The sequence below is a fragment of the Hypanus sabinus genome, chromosome 7 (genome assembly GCF_030144855.1).
Source record: "Hypanus sabinus isolate sHypSab1 chromosome 7, sHypSab1.hap1, whole genome shotgun sequence".
Taxonomy (NCBI): domain Eukaryota; kingdom Metazoa; phylum Chordata; class Chondrichthyes; order Myliobatiformes; family Dasyatidae; genus Hypanus; species Hypanus sabinus.
Genome location: NC_082712.1, coordinates 143,935,666 through 143,954,594, shown reverse-complemented (window position 1 = coordinate 143,954,594; position 18,929 = coordinate 143,935,666). Strand labels below are relative to the sequence as shown.

Below are 18,929 nucleotides of genomic sequence, written 5' to 3'. Positions count from 1 at the left end.
TGTCAATTATGGTTTCTTTTTCTATTATGTATTGCACTGTACTGCTGCCACAAAGACAACAAATTTCACGATATATGCCAGCAGTATTAAACCTGACTCTGATTCTGATTATTAAAGATAAAGTTTGAGGGTACTTGGAGGCACTTGATAAAATAGATCGAAGCCACCATGGTTTCCTTCAGGGGAAATCTTGCCTTGTAAATCTGTTGGAATTGTTTGAAGAAATAACATGCACGATAGACAAGAGAGTCAGTGGATTTTGCTTACTTGGATTTTCAGAAGGCCTTTGACAAGGTGCTGCACATGAGGTTCCTAAATAAGATGAGCAGCAGGAAAGATACTGACTGGCAGACGGCAAAGAGTGAGAATAAAGGGGGTCTTTTTCTGTTTGGCTGCTACAGACTAGTAGCACTCTTCAGGGTTGATGTTGGGTCCACTACTTTTCAATCTTATATGTTAATGATCTGAACAACAGAATTTATTTTTTTTGTGACCAAATTTGTGAGTGATACAAAGTGGTGAAGGAGCAAGTAGTTTTGAGGAAGCAAGGAGTAAGCAGAGGGACTTGGACAGATCTGAAAAATGGGCAAAGAATTGGCAGATGGAACACAGTGTAGGGAAGTGTATGGCCATGCACTTCGGAAGGAATGCAGGTGTAGGCTATTTTCTCAATGGGGAGTGAATTCAGAAATTGGCAATGCAAAGGGGCTTGGGTTCCGAGTGCAGGATTCCCTAAAAGTTAACTTGCAGATTGAGTTGGTAGTAAGGAAGGCAAGTGCAATGTTAGTGTTAACTTTGAGAAAATTAGAATGTAAAAGCAAGGCTGAGACTTTGTAAGGCACTGATCTGATCACAAGCTGGTCCCACTCACCCAGTCTCTCCTCAGGGACTGCAATTGTTTTCCCTTCCAGTTCCTTTTTTTACATCATTATATCTTTGCTAATGTATTAATCAACATAATAAACCCTTAACTTTTGCAGTACCGATTGTGCGCCTTCTATTAATCCAAATACACAACAACCTCAAAGGGCAATACATTTATTTACCATATTTCCCTTTCACCATGTTGACTAATTTGGTTTTCTAAATCTCTGTAATCTAACTATCTCCTTAATAATGAATGTCAGTATTCAATTCTTGTATTGTGATGTTACATTTTCTGATTAGTAATCCACTAGCATCTTGTTTTTAGAGTCTAGGGAACTTGAGAAGATTAATTTCAATGAAATCTCTGTAGACATTCCTTTAGGAGCCCGAGGATTCAGGTCATCATTCAGAGAAAAGTAATGAGGTTTAAGAAAGTTGTATAAAGTTATTAAATGAAACAGTAGAAGTAAAGAGGAAAGAAAGTTTAAATTATTTGGCTGGTTGGACAATAAACATGTCAAACATGTTAAGGAGCTGTTGACCCTGTTTTAAAACAAATGTGGATATTCCAGTATTGGAACATAATTAAATCATTCTTAATTGGATATTTTGCTTATTTATTTCCCAATGAAAACAAAGATACTGTGCCAGGGATACACATTAAACCAAGGAAACAAATATGATATAGACTAGAAATTGCACTTGCTTCTGATGAGAGTTCATTGTCTGAAAGTGTTCCTTTCTCAACAGCTGCTGTCTGACAAGCTAAATATTTGTAGGATTTTCTGTTTTAAATTTCTAATTTTCACCAGCTGGAATTTTACATTCATGTCAGAGAATGTGAAATGCATTGTTTCACAAAATCAGAGATACAAATTAAGCTGTTTGAAATGGTGATGTTTGTTATATTAAGAAGAAGGTTATTACCCAATATAATGAATGGGCAGGGAATTCAAATTTTTTTAAAAAACAATGGGCAAGCAGTCTCAATGTACTCAATTCTTATGTTAAAATGTGTCATCAATCTGAAAACATACTCCAGACACAAATATTTTCAATAGAATGAAAGATCTTATATTTTAAAATTGAAATTAAAATCATTAGTAAGAATTGTAATTCATCATGCATATTTGAGTCAGGTCACAAGAGCACAGAGAATTAACTAGTCAGAGCTTGAACCATTAAGGAGAATAAATGTTAGAATTTTATCTCACTTCATCATGATAGCAACTGCTGAAGTATTGTTTCACAGGATTTTTAAAGTATAATTTCAGAAGATTTCACCTTACTGACTGAGAATTCACCCTTACCACTGACACAGCAAAGATCAGCCAACTCTACACAATGAAAGTTGACCTTGGGAACGTTCATTCTTGATGACTCATTTTCTACTCTGGAATATGATGTATTGCTGCACTCTGCTGTGACAAAAAAAGATATCTCTCTTTTGTCAGCCACTGTTTCATTCCCCCACTTTGCACTCCAAACTCCTTTAATGACATTTCTCACAGGTCTTCCGGTTCTGTTTTATCTGGCATCTTACAGTGAACATCATTGAACTATTGAGTGGATAATGGCCTAACATATGAAGTCACGTAAAGTTTAAACACAAGAGACTCTGCTGTTTCTGAAAATCCAGAGCTACATACAAAACGCTGGAGGAATTCAGCAGATCAGGCAGCAGCAATGGAGGGGAATAGACAGTCAGTGTTTCAGGCCGAGACCCCTCATCTTGACTGGAAACAAAGGGAGAAGAAGCCAGAATAAGGTGGGGTGGGGAGAGGGGAAGATGCACGAGCAGGCAGGTGTTGGGGGAAAGGTGGGGGGGGGAGATGAAGAGAGAAGCTGGGAGGCGATGGGTGGAAAAGAGCTGAAGAAGTGGAAATCTGATAGGAGAGGATAGTAGACCACATGAGAAAGGGGAGGAGGAGGGGCATATGGGCGATGGAAGTAGAGAGAAGGGGGAGGGGGAGTAATTACTGTAAGTTAAAGAAATCATTGTTAATGCTGTCAACTTGGAATTGTCCAGATGGAACATAAGTTGTTGCTCCTCCAACTTGAGAGCGGCCTCATCGTGGCAGTAGAGGAGATGCTGAGTCAACACGACTGGGAATGAGAAGTAGAATTGAAACGGGTGGCCATCAGAAATTCTCTCCTTTTGCTGCGGACAGATGAAGGTGTTTGACAGAGCGGTCCCCCAAACTATGTTGTTTTTTACCAATGTAGTTGAGGGCACACCAGGAGCATGGATACTGTAGAAGACCCTGGCAGACTTGCAGATGAATGTTGCCTCACCTGGAAGGACTGTGTTTGAATGTTTCGGCTCGCAAGAACGTTTAGGTATTCGTGATTCCTGTCTTTCATGATATGGAAGAGGTGAATAAATAAAATTGTTCTTTTAATATACGTTTTAAAAATTTGTTGTTGAAAAATGAAGGTGAATTTCAAAGTGAAAACAGAAGAATGGGAAGCGCTGAAGAGATTAGGCGGTATCTGTGTCAACATTTGTGACAACAATCTACCATCAGAACTCTGAGAAAGTCTTGGAGCAGTACATCACAGAAACAGACCCTTTGCTCCATCTAGTCTGTGCTGAAGTGTTACTCCCAACTAGTCCCACTGACCCGCACCTGGACCCTACCCATCCCATCCATGTACCTATTCAAATTTTTCTTAAATGTTTAAATCAAACCCATATTCACCACTTCTGCTGGCAGCTCATTCTATACTCACACCACCATCTGAGTGAAGAAGTTACGTTTTAGCTTCCCCTTAAATATTTCAGCTTTCACCCCAAATCTGTCACCTCTAATTCCAGTCTGTATTGACCTCAGTGGAAAATACCTGCTTCCATTTAGCCTATCTATGCACCCTCCTTATTTTTGTATACTTCTATCAAATCTTCCCTCATCCTCCTACAATCCAGGGAATAAAATCCTCAGCTATTCAACCTCAAGTCCAACAACATCTCTATAAATCTTCTCTGTGTGATTTCTGTCTTGGTGATCTCTTTCCTGTAGGTAGGTGACCAGAACTGCACAAAATACTCCAAATTCTGTGCTGCAACGTTTTGTACACCTTCAACGTAACATCACAATCCCTGGACTCACTACTTTGATTTACAAAGGCCAATGTGCCTGAAGCACTCTGTTTGACCCGACCAACCTGTGACGACAAGTTCAAGTGCAACGCACTGTAAGGTTTCACTGCTAATGTAATGGTTTCTCTGTAGCAGCAGTGTTTGGGTTATGTCTGGAGATAATGTGGACTTTGGAATGTGCTCTGCCCAATGAGGGGAGATGTTTATCTTTCTTGCGTGCCTGAGCGAAGGTTTAGCGGGCTTTTGTTCGGCGGATGATGGAGAGAGAAGATGCCTGAATGGGGAGGTCATAGTCTGCAAGACAGTGTAGACTTGGAATGGCTTTGGGAGTCGATGCCCGGTGGGAAGATCAATGGAGAACGAACAGACAGGAAAACTGTGAGCTCCAACGTTGTGCATTAGACTGTTTCATGAGAATGGGCCCTTTCCTTTTTGTCTCTTTACTAACCCTACAGCCAAATTAAGAATTATAAAGCTCAATTGTTTAGTTGCATATTGTGTACTGTTTGTTATTTTGTGGTACTGATTTGTAATGGGAACACATCACACAGCATCCACTCAAACAAGATTTCTCAACTTTGCTGGAATGGAGGCTGTCTTCCCCTCGTTTAAGCCGCTCACCGAACCTGAGGGTTACAATTGCCAAACCTACCAGTTTTTTGGGTGAAACCAGAGGATGTGAATGAGCCTGTCATGATTCTCCATCGAAAACACCTGCTGCCCCGGGACAAGAGGTGCAGGCAGACCCAAAGCCTGAGTTGGAGACTACACCTAATAAGAGAACTCTGTGGAAATTCAGGACCCACGGTGGGAGAGGTTAGGCCATCCCCCACTCTTGAGAGGGATGCTGATTCGGAGGATGAGGACCTGGATGTGTAGAATATGCTGCCATTTGCTAACTCCCCATCAATTGAGGAAGAGACTCCCAGCCCTTCTCCAGTTGAGTCAGGTGAAATTGGGGGTCTATCTGTGGACAGCCTGGGTTGCAGCAGGACCCTGTAAGGGATGAAGTGAGGCTTGACTATGGGACAGAGGGGTCCGAGTTGCCAGTGGGCACGAGTGATAGGTCGGGGGAGGCCTCGCCAGGTAGACCAGAAGTATCCCTAGTAGCGTCGGAACCTGAAGACTTAGGTGAGGGGGAATAGAGGTCTCAGAGAATTAGGAGACCACCAGATAGGCTGGCCTATGTTGCACCAGGGGAACAGAGTGTGGCCCCTACCATTTTAGGGAGCCATGTCTCTGCCTTTTACACCTGAATTGGACTTTGTGCTTTGCAGGAAGGGTTAGAGAATTATCTCAATGTCATGAGGACATGACAAAATTTGGTGGGGGGCAGAGTAGGGAGAGCTCGTACCAGACAAGCCCCCACAGTTGTAACCCTCAGATTCAGCCAGCGGCTTAATCGAGGAGAAGATAGCCCGGCCAAGCTTGAGAAATCTTGTTTGGGTGGATTCTGCATGATGTGTTCCCCTGTTACAAATCAGTATCATGAAATAAATAGTACACAGTATGCAATTAAATGATTGAGCTTTCTAATTCTTAATTTGGCTGTAGGGTTAGTAAAGAGACAATAAAGAAAAAGGGCACATTCTCATGAAACAGTCTAATGCGCAATGTTGGAGCTCACAGTTTTCCCGTCTGTTTGTTCTCCATCGTTTTTTTTTAACCACAGCCATGGACTCCCAACCCCTTTCCAAGTCTACTCCATCCTGCAGACTAGGACTTCCCCGTTCTGGCATCTTTTCTCCATCTTCCGCCGAACAAAAGCCCGCAAAATCTTCACTCGGACACACAAGAAAGAAAAACATCTCCCTTCATTGGCCAGCACACATTCCAAAGCCCCTGTTATCTCCAGCCATAACCCAAACTGCTGCAGTGAAACCATTACATTAGCATGAAACGTTACAGAGAGGCCATTAGTTTAGCAGTGAAACCTTACACAAAGAATTATGGATCCAAATTCCCAGCTCCCTCTATTCTACCATCCCCCTCAGTCTGTACCTTTCACTGTGTAAATCCTCCCAAAGTGCAACACATCAGGTGTTGGTGGAACATTAAATTTGCTCCGCTTTCTGGAATTGCAGAAAGGTGATGGAAAGGTCCATTGAATGTCTGCTAGCTCTCTGCCAGAGTAAGCCAGATGCTCCCTCTGCACTCTCACACCACTGCCTTGTAAACGCAGTCACAGACTGAGAATATATTATAATAATAAGTTTCTTTAGGTAGAGGATGGTATTCCCAAGCTGGAGCACTGTGAAGATCTCAAAGATGTTTGCTTAGCCCACTGCTCTACACTCTCTACACCCATGACTTGCGTGGCTAGGCACAGCTCAAACACCATCTATAAATTTGCCGAGCAATGGCACAACTATTGTGGCAGAATTTCAGATGGTGACGTGGAGGCATACAGTACAGGAATGAGATAGAGCAGCTGATCGAGCGGTGTCACAATGCCAATCTTGCAATCAACGTCAGTAACACAAAGGGATTGATTGTGGACTTCAAGTCGGCAAAGTTAAGGGAACACACAGCAGTCCTTATGGAGGGATTAGCCTTGGAAAAGGTGAGCAGTTTCAAGTTACCGAGTGTAAACATCTCTGAAGATCCTTCCTGGACCTGACCTATCGGTACAATTACAAAGAAGGCATGGCAGGAGCTATATGTAATTAGGAGTTTGAGAAGACTCTCAAACTTTCTACAAATGTACCGTGTAGACTATTCTAACTGATTGCGTCACCATCTGATATAGAGGGGCCACCACTGGATTGGAAAAGGCTGCAGAAATTTGCAAACTCAAACAGCTCCATAATGGGCACAAGCCTCCCCATCATTGATGACATCTTCAAAAGGTGATGCCTCTAAAAGGAGGCATCAAAAGCAACAAATTCAAAGAAAGTATGACAGTGATATTAAACCCTGATTCTGATCCACCATTAAGGACCCCCAGCAACCAGGACATGCCCTCTTCTCATTGCTACTATCAAAGAGAAGGTGCAGGAGCCTGAAGATGCACGTTCAATATTTCAGGAACAGCTTTCTGTAGAAATATATTCAAAGCTTTGAGATTGTTATGTATTTTGAGATTGAAATGTGACTAAATGGAACCTGTATAATCCCCAAGTGCTTTGCCATAAGTTAAGTGTTTACGTGTCAAGAGGCATGTAATGTCCTGATCATTGTTCACTTTGTAACTAAGGGGAGGTTCATACACCACTGGCCTAAAGTATTGCAGCAGAGGAGCTGACTTCCAGAACTTGTAACAGCCAAAGTATTGCCTGAAAACTTGTATAAAAATGAAATTTGAAATTGTAAATTGGATGCAGCTTCCCATCCTAGAAGTGTTTCTCCTTACTAGCAATGTCTTTCTCTTTGAACAAATCTTAGTTAGTCCTGATGAAGGGTCTTGACCCAGAACGTCAACTGTACTTCTTCCTATAGATGATCCCCGGCCTGCTGCATTCCACCAGCATACTGTGGGTGTTGCACTCTTTTTCTGGTTCTTTTTTATAAGACCTAGTGAAATTTGCTCTCTTTGTGCTGTACTTATTTACTTAATTTATATATATATATATCTTTTTGTTATGTTTATTTTTAAAATTATATATTGCAATGTACTGCTTCTGCAAAACAACCAATTTCATGAATATGCCTGTGATAGTAAACCTGATTTTCATGCTGTCAATGAATTCATGCAAAAGAGAGAACAAATTTCCGAATCTGAGGGGACCAAGGAATGTAGGAATATGCAAGGAATATTTTTTGGGGGGTGTGAATCATTCACCTCACTTCACTAGTTGCCTCATTTTCTGTTTATAGGTATTCAGATTTATGAATACTTTTTCACGTTAACTACTTGTTCACTTCGCTTATTTAATATTTACCTCTTTAAACACTTTACGAGTAACCTTTGCAAAAAAAAAGCAGCGTTGCCTGTCTGAAGACATTCTAGTTCCTAATTGCGCCTGCGATATTGTGATACTGAGAATTAAAATGTTGTGGTCCTGTGTGGTGAGAGCTGCATTTGCAAAGCAGAAAGAGCATGCACACTGACAGTGGTACATCCAGGCCACAGGGGGCGCCACAGCTCCCGACACGGCCACTTACAACCTGCTTCTCTTGCCTCCGCCTGCATTCTCGGTCGGAGGGTGAAAGGGCACAAGTGCCGGGTTGTGACCAGATTGTTGCCGTCCGTTCACCAGTCCGTCTATTCGGTCTGGACCGCACTACGAAAATGGCCAGAAAGAGAAGTGATGATGCCAAGGGTCAGTCCAGCGCGGTCGTGAACACCGTGAACCGGCAGAAAACGGAGCCGGCGAGCGAGCCGAGCGCCCTAATCAGTCAAGAGGCTGTGAGAGGTGAGCGGAGTGCGGGCGCAGGGCGGGCTTTCCGTTAACGGGAATGTGCGGCGGATCTTGTTGAACCCAACAGAGAAATGAAAGCCCCCTGCTCATCGTGCCACCCCCGTCTCCCCCCCCGCCCGCTGTGACCCCCTCCTCCCCCCGCCCGCTGTGACCCCCTCCTCCCCCCGCCCGCTGTGACCCCCTCCTCCCCCCGCCCGCTGTGACCCCTCCTCCCCCCGCCCGCTGTGACCCCCTCCTCCCCCTGCCCGTGTGACCCCCTCCTCCCCCCGCCCGCTGTGACCCCTCCTCCCCCCGCCGCTGTGACCCCCTCCTCCCCCGCCCGCTGTGACCCCTCCTCCCCCGCCCGCTGTGACCCCCTCCTCCCCCGCCCGCTGTGACCCCCTCCTCCCCGCCGCCTGTGACCCCCTCCTCCCCCCCGCCCGCTGTGACCCCCTCCTCCCCCGCCGCTGTGACCCCCTCCTCCCCCGCCCGCTGTGACCCCCTCCTCCCCCCGCCCGCTGTGACCCCCTCCTCCCCCCGCCCGCTGTGACCCCTCCTCCCCCCGCCCGCTGTGACCCCCTCCTCCCCCCGCCCGCTGTGACCCCCTCCTCCCCCGCCCGCTGACCCCTCCTCCCCGCCGCTGTGACCCCCTCCTCCCCCGCCCGCTGTGACCCCCTCCTCCCCCCGCCCGCTGTGACCCCCTCCTCCCCCCGCCCGCTGTGACCCCCTCCTCCCCCCGCCCGCTGTGACCCCCTCCTCCCCCCGCCCGCTGTGACCCCTCCTCCCCCGCCCGCTGTGACCCCCTCCTCCCCCCGCCCGCTGTGACCCCCTCCTCCCCCCGCCCGCTGTGACCCCCTCCTCCCCCCGCCCGCTGTGACCCCCTCCTCCCCCCGCCCGCTGTGACCCCCTCCTCCCCCGCCCGCTGTGACCCCCTCCTCCCCCGCCCGCTGTGACCCCTCCTCCCCCGCCCGCTGTGACCCCCTCCTCCCCCCGCCCGCTGTGACCCCTCCTCCCCCGCCCGCTGTGACCCCCTCCTCCCCCCGCCCGCTGTGACCCCCTCCTCCCCCCGCCCGCTGTGACCCCTCCTCCCCCGCCCGCTGTGACCCCTCCTCCCCCCGGCCCGCTGTGACCCCCTCCTCCCCCCGCCCGCTGTGACCCCTCCTCCCCCCGCCCGCTGTGACCCCCTCCTCCCCCCGCCCGCTGTGACCCCTCCTCCCCCGCCCGCTGTGACCCCCTCCTCCCCCCGCCCGCTGTGACCCCTCCTCCCCCGCCCGCTGTGACCCCCTCCTCCCCCCGCCCGCTGTGACCCCCTCCTCCCCCGCCCGCTGTGACCCCTCCTCCCCCCGCCCGCTGTGACCCCTCCTCCCCCCGCCCGCTGTGACCCCCTCCTCCCCCCGCCCGCTGTGACCCCTCCTCCCCCGCCCGCTGTGACCCCCTCCTCCCCCGCCCGCTGTGACCCCCTCCTCCCCCGCCCGCTGTGACCCCCTCCTCCCCCCGCCCGCTGTGACCCCCTCCTCCCCCCGCCCGCTGTGACCCCCTCCTCCCCCGCCCGCTGTGACCCCCTCCTCCCCCGCCCGCTGTGACCCCCTCCTCCCCCCGCCCGCTGTGACCCCCTCCTCCCCCGCCCGCTGTGACCCCTCCTCCCCCCGCCCGCTGTGACCCCCTCCTCCCCCCGCCCGCTGTGACCCCCTCCTCCCCCGCCCGCTGTGACCCCCTCCTCCCCCCGCCCGCTGTGACCCCCTCCTCCCCCCGCCCGCTGTGACCCCTCCTCCCCCGCCCGCTGTGACCCTCCTCCCGCCCGCTGTGACCCCCTCCTCCCCCGCCCGCTGTGACCCCCTCCTCCCCCCGCCCGCTGTGACCCCTCCTCCCCCGCCCGCTGTGACCCCCTCCTCCCCCCGCCCGCTGTGACCCCCTCCTCCCCCCGCCCGCTGTGACCCCCTCCTCCCCCCGCCCGCTGTGACCCCCTCCTCCCCCCGCCCGCTGTGACCCCCTCCTCCCCCGCCCGCTGTGACCCCCTCCTCCCCCGCCCGCTGTGACCCCCTCCTCCCCCGCCGCTGTGACCCCCTCCTCCCCCCGCCCGCTGTGACCCCTCCTCCCCCGCCCGCTGTGACCCCCTCCTCCCCCGCCCGCTGTGACCCCCTCCTCCCCCGCCCGCTGTGACCCCCTCCTCCCCCCGCCCGCTGTGACCCCCTCCTCCCCCCGCCCGCTGTGACCCCCTCCTCCCCCCGCCCGCTGTGACCCCCTCCTCCCCCCGCCCGCTGTGACCCCCTCCTCCCCCCGCCCGCTGTGACCCCCTCCTCCCCCGCCCGCTGTGACCCCCTCCTCCCCCGCCCGCTGTGACCCCCTCCTCCCCCCGCCCGCTGTGACCCCCTCCTCCCCCCGCCCGCTGTGACCCCTCCTCCCCCCGCCCGCTGTGACCCCCTCCTCCCCCCGCCCGCTGTGACCCCCTCCTCCCCCCGCCCGCTGTGACCCCCTCCTCCCCCCGCCCGCTGTGACCCCCTCCTCCCCCCGCCCGCTGTGACCCCCTCCTCCCCCGCCCGCTGTGACCCCCTCCTCCCCCGCCCGCTGTGACCCCCTCCTCCCCCCGCCCGCTGTGACCCCCTCCTCCCCCGCCCGCTGTGACCCCCTCCTCCCCCCGCCCGCTGTGACCCCCTCCTCCCCCCGCCCGCTGTGACCCCCTCCTCCCCCCGCCCGCTGTGACCCCCTCCTCCCCCGCCCGCTGTGACCCCCTCCTCCCCCCGCCCGCTGTGACCCCCTCCTCCCCCCGCCCGCTGTGACCCCCTCCTCCCCCCGCCCGCTGTGACCCCCTCCTCCCCCCGCCCGCTGTGACCCCCTCCTCCCCCCGCCCGCTGTGACCCCCTCCTCCCCCCGCCCGCTGTGACCCCCTCCTCCCCCCGCCCGCTGTGACCCCCTCCTCCCCCCGCCCGCTGTGACCCCCTCCTCCCCCCGCCCGCTGTGACCCCTCCTCCCCCCGCCCGCTGTGACCCCCTCCTCCCCCCGCCCGCTGTGACCCCCTCCTCCCCCCGCCCGCTGTGACCCCCTCCTCCCCCCGCCCGCTGTGACCCCCTCCTCCCCCCGCCCGCTGTGACCCCCTCCTCCCCCGCCCGCTGTGACCCCCTCCTCCCCCGCCCGCTGTGACCCCCTCCTCCCCCGCCCGCTGTGACCCCCTCCTCCCCCCGCCCGCTGTGACCCCCTCCTCCCCCGCCCGCTGTGACCCCTCCTCCCCCCGCCCGCTGTGACCCCCTCCTCCCCCGCCCGCTGTGACCCCCTCCTCCCCCCGCCCGCTGTGACCCCCTCCTCCCCCCGCCCGCTGTGACCCCCTCCTCCCCCCGCCCGCTGTGACCCCCTCCTCCCCCCGCCCGCTGTGACCCCCTCCTCCCCCCGCCCGCTGTGACCCCCTCCTCCCCCCGCCCGCTGTGACCCCCTCCTCCCCCCGCCCGCTGTGACCCCCTCCTCCCCCCGCCCGCTGTGACCCCCTCCTCCCCCCGCCGCTGTGACCCCCTCCTCCCCCCGCCCGCTGTGACCCCCTCCTCCCCCCGCCCGCTGTGACCCCCTCCTCCCCCCGCCCGCTGTGACCCCCTCCTCCCCCCGCCGCTGTGACCCCCTCCTCCCCCCGCCCGCTGTGACCCCTCCTCCCCCCGCCCGCTGTGACCCCCTCCTCCCCCCGCCCGCTGTGACCCCCTCCTCCCCCGCCCGCTGTGACCCCCTCCTCCCCCCGCCCGCTGTGACCCCCTCCTCCCCCCGCCCGCTGTGACCCCCTCCTCCCCCCGCCCGCTGTGACCCCTCCTCCCCCCGCCCGCTGTGACCCCCTCCTCCCCCCGCCCGCTGTGACCCCCTCCTCCCCCCGCCCGCTGTGACCCCCTCCTCCCCCGCCCGCTGTGACCCCCTCCTCCCCCCGCCCGCTGTGACCCCCTCCTCCCCCCGCCCGCTGTGACCCCCTCCTCCCCCCGCCCGCTGTGACCCCCTCCTCCCCCCGCCCGCTGTGACCCCCTCCTCCCCCCGCCCGCTGTGACCCCTCCTCCCCCCGCCCGCTGTGACCCCCTCCTCCCCCCGCCCGCTGTGACCCCCTCCTCCCCCCGCCCGCTGTGACCCCCTCCTCCCCCCGCCCGCTGTGACCCCCTCCTCCCCCCGCCCGCTGTGACCCCCTCCTCCCCCCGCCCGCTGTGACCCCCTCCTCCCCCCGCCCGCTGTGACCCCCTCCTCCCCCCGCCCGCTGTGACCCCCTCCTCCCCCGCCCGCTGTGACCCCCTCCTCCCCCCGCCCGCTGTGACCCCTCCTCCCCCGCCCGCTGTGACCCCCTCCTCCCCCCGCCCGCTGTGACCCCCTCCTCCCCCGCCCGCTGTGACCCCCTCCTCCCCCCGCCGCTGTGACCCCCTCCTCCCCCCGCCCGCTGTGACCCCCTCCTCCCCCCGCCCGCTGTGACCCCCCTCCTCCCCCCGCCCGCTGTGACCCCCTCCTCCCCCCGCCCGCTGTGACCCCCTCCTCCCCCCGCCCGCTGTGACCCCCTCCTCCCCCCGCCCGCTGTGACCCCCTCCTCCCCCGCCCGCTGTGACCCCCTCCTCCCCCGCCCGCTGTGACCCCCTCCTCCCCCCGCCCGCTGTGACCCCCTCCTCCCCCCGCCCGCTGTGACCCCCTCCTCCCCCCGCCCGCTGTGACCCCCTCCTCCCCCCGCCCGCTGTGACCCCCTCCTCCCCCGCCCGCTGTGACCCCCTCCTCCCCCCGCCCGCTGTGACCCCCTCCTCCCCCCGCCCGCTGTGACCCCCTCCTCCCCCCGCCCGCTGTGACCCCCTCCTCCCCCCGCCCGCTGTGACCCCCTCCTCCCCCCGCCCGCTGTGACCCCCTCCTCCCCCCGCCCGCTGTGACCCCCTCCTCCCCCCGCCCGCTGTGACCCCCTCCTCCCCCCGCCCGCTGTGACCCCCTCCTCCCCCCGCCCGCTGTGACCCCCTCCTCCCCCCGCCCGCTGTGACCCCCTCCTCCCCCCGCCCGCTGTGACCCCCTCCTCCCCCGCCCGCTGTGACCCCTCCTCCCCCCGCCCGCTGTGACCCCCTCCTCCCCCGCCCGCTGTGACCCCCTCCTCCCCCCGCCCGCTGTGACCCCCTCCTCCCCCGCCCGCTGTGACCCCCCTCCTCCCCCCGCCCGCTGTGACCCCCTCCTCCCCCCGCCCGCTGTGACCCCCTCCTCCCCCCGCCCGCTGTGACCCCCTCCTCCCCCCGCCCGCTGTGACCCCCTCCTCCCCCCGCCCGCTGTGACCCCCTCCTCCCCCCGCCCGCTGTGACCCCCTCCTCCCCCGCCCGCTGTGACCCCCTCCTCCCCCCGCCCGCTGTGACCCCCTCCTCCCCCCGCCCGCTGTGACCCCCTCCTCCCCCCGCCCGCTGTGACCCCCTCCTCCCCCGCCCGCTGTGACCCCCTCCTCCCCCCGCCCGCTGTGACCCCCTCCTCCCCCCGCCCGCTGTGACCCCCTCCTCCCCCGCCCGCTGTGACCCCCTCCTCCCCCCGCCCGCTGTGACCCCCTCCTCCCCCCGCCCGCTGTGACCCCCTCCTCCCCCCGCCCGCTGTGACCCCCTCCTCCCCCCGCCCGCTGTGACCCCCTCCTCCCCCCGCCCGCTGTGACCCCCTCCTCCCCCCGCCCGCTGTGACCCCCTCCTCCCCCCGCCCGCTGTGACCCCCTCCTCCCCCCGCCCGCTGTGACCCCCTCCTCCCCCCGCCCGCTGTGACCCCCTCCTCCCCCCGCCCGCTGTGACCCCCTCCTCCCCCCGCCCGCTGTGACCCCCTCCTCCCCCCGCCCGCTGTGACCCCTCCTCCCCCCGCCCGCTGTGACCCCCTCCTCCCCCCGCCCGCTGTGACCCCCTCCTCCCCCCGCCCGCTGTGACCCCCTCCTCCCCCCGCCCGCTGTGACCCCCTCCTCCCCCCGCCCGCTGTGACCCCCTCCTCCCCCCGCCCGCTGTGACCCCCTCCTCCCCCCGCCCGCTGTGACCCCCTCCTCCCCCCGCCCGCTGTGACCCCCTCCTCCCCCCGCCCGCTGTGACCCCCTCCTCCCCCCGCCCGCTGTGACCCCCTCCTCCCCCCGCCCGCTGTGACCCCCTCCTCCCCCCGCCCGCTGTGACCCCCTCCTCCCCCGCCCGCTGTGACCCCCTCCTCCCCCCGCCCGCTGTGACCCCCTCCTCCCCCCGCCCGCTGTGACCCCCTCCTCCCCCCGCCCGCTGTGACCCCCTCCTCCCCCCGCCCGCTGTGACCCCCTCCTCCCCCCGCCCGCTGTGACCCCCTCCTCCCCCCGCCCGCTGTGACCCCCTCCTCCCCCCGCCCGCTGTGACCCCCTCCTCCCCCCGCCCGCTGTGACCCCCTCCTCCCCCGCCCGCTGTGACCCCCTCCTCCCCCCGCCCGCTGTGACCCCCTCCTCCCCCCGCCCGCTGTGACCCCCTCCTCCCCCGCCCGCTGTGACCCCCTCCTCCCCCCGCCCGCTGTGACCCCCTCCTCCCCCCGCCCGCTGTGACCCCCTCCTCCCCCGCCCGCTGTGACCCCCTCCTCCCCCCGCCCGCTGTGACCCCCTCCTCCCCCGCCCGCTGTGACCCCCTCCTCCCCCGCCCGCTGTGACCCCCTCCTCCCCCGCCCGCTGTGACCCCCTCCTCCCCCCGCCCGCTGTGACCCCTCCTCCCCCCGCCCGCTGTGACCCCCCTCCTCCCCCCGCCCGCTGTGACCCCCTCCTCCCCCCGCCCGCTGTGACCCCCTCCTCCCCCCGCCCGCTGTGACCCCTCCTCCCCCCGCCCGCTGTGACCCCCTCCTCCCCCGCGCCGCTGTGACCCCCTCCTCCCCCCGCCCGCTGTGACCCCCTCCTCCCCCGCCCGCTGTGACCCCCTCGCCCGCTGTGACCCCCTCCTCCCCCCGCCCGCTGTGACCCCCTCCTCCCCCCGCCCGCTGTGACCCCCTCCTCCCCCCGCCCGCTGTGACCCCCTCCTCCCCCCGCCCGCTGTGACCCCCTCCTCCCCCCGCCCGCTGTGACCCCCTCCTCCCCCGCCCGCTGTGACCCCCTCCTCCCCCGCCCGCTGTGACCCCCTCCTCCCCCCGCCCGCTGTGACCCCCTCCTCCCCCGCCCGCTGTGACCCCCTCCTCCCCCCGCCCGCTGTGACCCCCTCCTCCCCCTGCCCGCTGTGACCCCCCTCCTCCCCCTGCCCGCTGTGACCCCCTCCTCCCCCCTGCCCGCTGTGACCCCCTCCTCCCCCTGCCCGCTGTGACCCCCTCCTTCCCCCTGCCCGCTGTGACCCCCCTCCTCCCCCCTGCCCGCTGTGACCCCCTCCTCCCCCGCCCGCTGTGACCCCCTCCTCCTCCCTGCCCGCTGTGACCCCCTCCTCCCCCGCCCGCTGTGATCCCCTCCTCCCCCCCGCCCACTGACCCCCTCCTCCCCCTGCCCCTCAATGACACCCTCCTCCTGCCGGCCATGCCCCCCATCCTCCCCTTCTTGCCGCCCCTGCCTGCTGAGCCCTCTCTCCTCTCCCCTCTGCCTGCCAAGCCTCTTTCTCAGGCCAGTCATCAAGTTAGAATGCCTGAAAGGCATAAAGACTTTGAGCCAGTTATGAGATTGGGGCTCATTACCAAAATAATGAACCCCAATCCCCAGACGACCTTGCCCGCATGACTGGTTAAACTCACCAATTATTTTGCTCAGTTACTATTGGAACCTTGTCTTCCTCATTCTTCACAATATCATTGATTAGGTGGTGACATTAAGACAAGTGAGTTTCCTGTACTTAATAATCTTGTCAAAAATGTCAGTTCTAGCAAACTCGAAGCTCATGCTATCTCTTGAAGTAGTAAAATCTTCATATTTTCTAGTAATAGCCAATGGGATTTGAACTTCAAGTTTAGGGATTGACAATCCACTGTCTCTACTTCTCATTTATAAAATACTGTAATTACAACAAAATAGGAGGTGTAACTCCTTTACAAAGGCCTGGATTATCCATCCAACTCAGATAGAACATTCTGGGATGCCTCATGAAGGATTAAAGAATAATAAAGATGAGGTATGGGGTATGTTTTCAGAATCTCCACCTTTTGGGTTGGTTTCAGCCTGGCCTTCAAGATGTTCATACCCTATAACTCGAGTTTATTAATCCAGTCGTGACTGGAACACCCAATCCATGAATCAGTCCTGGTGCCAAGGTATTTCTCTACACTACACCATTAAAAGACCAATTGTTGGCAGAATTAAAAAGGAATATTTTGTTCTTGTATTTCATATAGAACCCAGCAGTCGTCTTGAGACTAACCTCAAGTCCTGTCTTCCTGCAAAAATGATTATAAGACCTTGAGATTTTTGACAGTGCTCTTGTCGCTCATAATGAACATAAGAGAATGTCTATTACAATGTTAACTAAAATGAGGGGAAGTGGGTCTCCCTGCTTAACCCCTCTTCAGATGGGAATAGATCTTATCCTGGTATTAGTATGTAGGTCCACAATGAGGTTCACAAAATGGGCACCTGCCACCTTCTGGCCTAAAGCTTTAACAATAAGGTTATGGCCTGTATCCAGAGACACCGGCCACATGACAGATGCACTGCCACCTGGCTGGTCAGAGGACATACCACATGCCAATCAACATCTGGTCCCTCCCAACTAATAAATGCACACCTAAATTATTGGTCACCTTAATTGGATTATCCCGCCCAGCCCCATGCTATAAAAGGTGAGACTTGTCCCTGGCTGGGTCTCTCTTACAGACCACCTCATTGAAGGTAAGTGCATTGATTTATGTTCGGGAAGGTCTATCGTTTGTCCTGGTGAGGGAGCCGCAGCTATCCAAGGTCAAGGGGGATAGCTGTCGTAGTGCTTTTCCCTTGTTCTTTGTCTGTGTAACCGTACCCTGTCCCCACACCGCTTCCTGTGTATTGTAGTTGCTTGTGTTGACCCGACTTCTCCTTTAATAATAAATTCCTTATTATTAAAACTGTGTGTGTCCAGGCCTCTACTGTTGAGACTCAAAGAACCAGTTATTTCCATCACAACATGGCCGATGGAGTCAAAGATTAACAACTATAGCTAGACTCTAACGGTTCCTCTTGACCCTATTCATGAAATTGTTTAAAATAGCAATGTTTTCATTGCATCTGAGGATGCTGGGACAAATCCCTTCTGATGACAGTGAAGGACAACTGTAGTCATCAAATGCTTCACCAGAATCTTCAAGAATAACAGAAGAATTGGGCCAGTCATTATGTATCACATCATCCATAATCCAAATACTAATTTTCCCCATTTATGCTGATAGAAGCCAGTGGAACCTTACCGCTAATTTATTTTTTCCTCTGTTATCTCTAATAGTTTTTTTTCACTTTTATCTCTAGTGGATCAGCAGAAATTTTCTTCAGCTTTATATTGGAAAGATAAATGCTGTTCTCTCCAGCACCCAGGACATGCCTTTTTCTCACTATTACCATCAGATAGCAAGTGCAGAAGCCTGAAGGCACACACTCAGCGATTCAGGAATAGCTTCTTCCCCCTTCCATCCGATTCCTAAATGGACATTGAACCCTTGAACACTAACTCACTTTTTAAAAATTATATAGTATTTCTGATTTTTGCACGATTTTAATCTATTCAATACATGTATACCATATAAAGTATACGGAATAAGATTTACTTATTTAGTTATTTTTTTTCTCTTCTATGTATTGCATTGAACTGCTGCTGTTAACAACTTTCATGTCACATGCCAGTGATAACAAACCTGATTCTGATTCAGTCACCATCACAAACTGTTTCACCTTCAGTTAGTAACCTTTTCCTAAGTAATTGATTATGAACTGTTCATTTCACCCCAAGATGATCTTCGGACACAAAGTTAGGATCACATACTTCTGCCTCTGTAGCATTGCTTGACTCCATCCCTGATTAGGTGTGCGTATTGAAACCTTCATCAACATTCTTGTTATCTCGAGAAGTGACTTTTCCAAAACACCATGGGCAACCTCCTTTTTCTGCCCTTTGAAGATTCAAAATTTATCCTAACTCTCAATAAAGGAATTCACAACTCACTTTCTGCTGGATAACTATCTTGTTTTTATTATAGTTAGATGTTTACACCTGAGATTCTTGGTCACAAGACTTCTTAGAAACAGACAAGGGAATAACTGCAAGTGTGACACAGCTTGCAAAACAACTTTTATGCAACTAGTGATATTACTGATTTAGAACTGGCAAATGGATGTAAACTTTACAAGTATATTAACCATATTGTTGTGCTTGGCAAAGAAGATTGTAGGTTCAGAACTTAAACACTTATTCTAAACTCACAGTGCAGAGCAAAGGGAGTGGTGTATTCTAGATGCCACACTTCAAAAGTATGGTTGAATTAAGGCTGATGGTTCATAAACTATTATGTGGCATTGTTTGAAGAAATACAGACCAGGGAACATGTATCTCTCAGTCTGGTTATAGATATATCTCTCGTCGCTGTTTTTATCTGGATAATTGATAGTTCAAAAATGAATTATTGGATGCAAACATTTGGAAGGCTTTCTTCTATCATCTTTCTTCTTCCAGAGAAAACTGGGGAGCTAGGACTGGAGTCCCTTGTCTAAGAAAGGATGTGCTGACGATGGAGAGGGTTTGAAGGAGTTCACAAAA

The 18,929-nt window shown here is 56.6% G+C and overlaps 1 protein-coding gene and 1 long non-coding RNA gene across 2 annotated transcripts in view; both read left to right on the top strand.

The window, feature by feature from the left end:
- The window catches only part of LOC132397288 (uncharacterized), a 29,628-nt gene extending 26,333 nt beyond the window's left edge, over positions 1–3,295 (top strand). Inside the window, exon 5 of the long non-coding RNA XR_009513328.1 lies at positions 2,897–3,295. This is a non-coding gene — a long non-coding RNA (uncharacterized LOC132397288). The remainder of the gene's footprint in view (positions 1–2,896) is intronic.
- A 4,696-nt stretch (positions 3,296–7,991) lies between these two features.
- Positions 7,992–18,929, top strand: part of tmem41b (transmembrane protein 41B) — a 32,466-nt gene continuing 21,528 nt past the window's right edge. Inside the window, exon 1 of the mRNA XM_059975871.1 lies at positions 7,992–8,322. Within this exon, the coding sequence (XP_059831854.1) occupies positions 8,007–8,322 (316 nt within the window). The 5' untranslated portion in view covers positions 7,992–8,006. The remainder of the gene's footprint in view (positions 8,323–18,929) is intronic.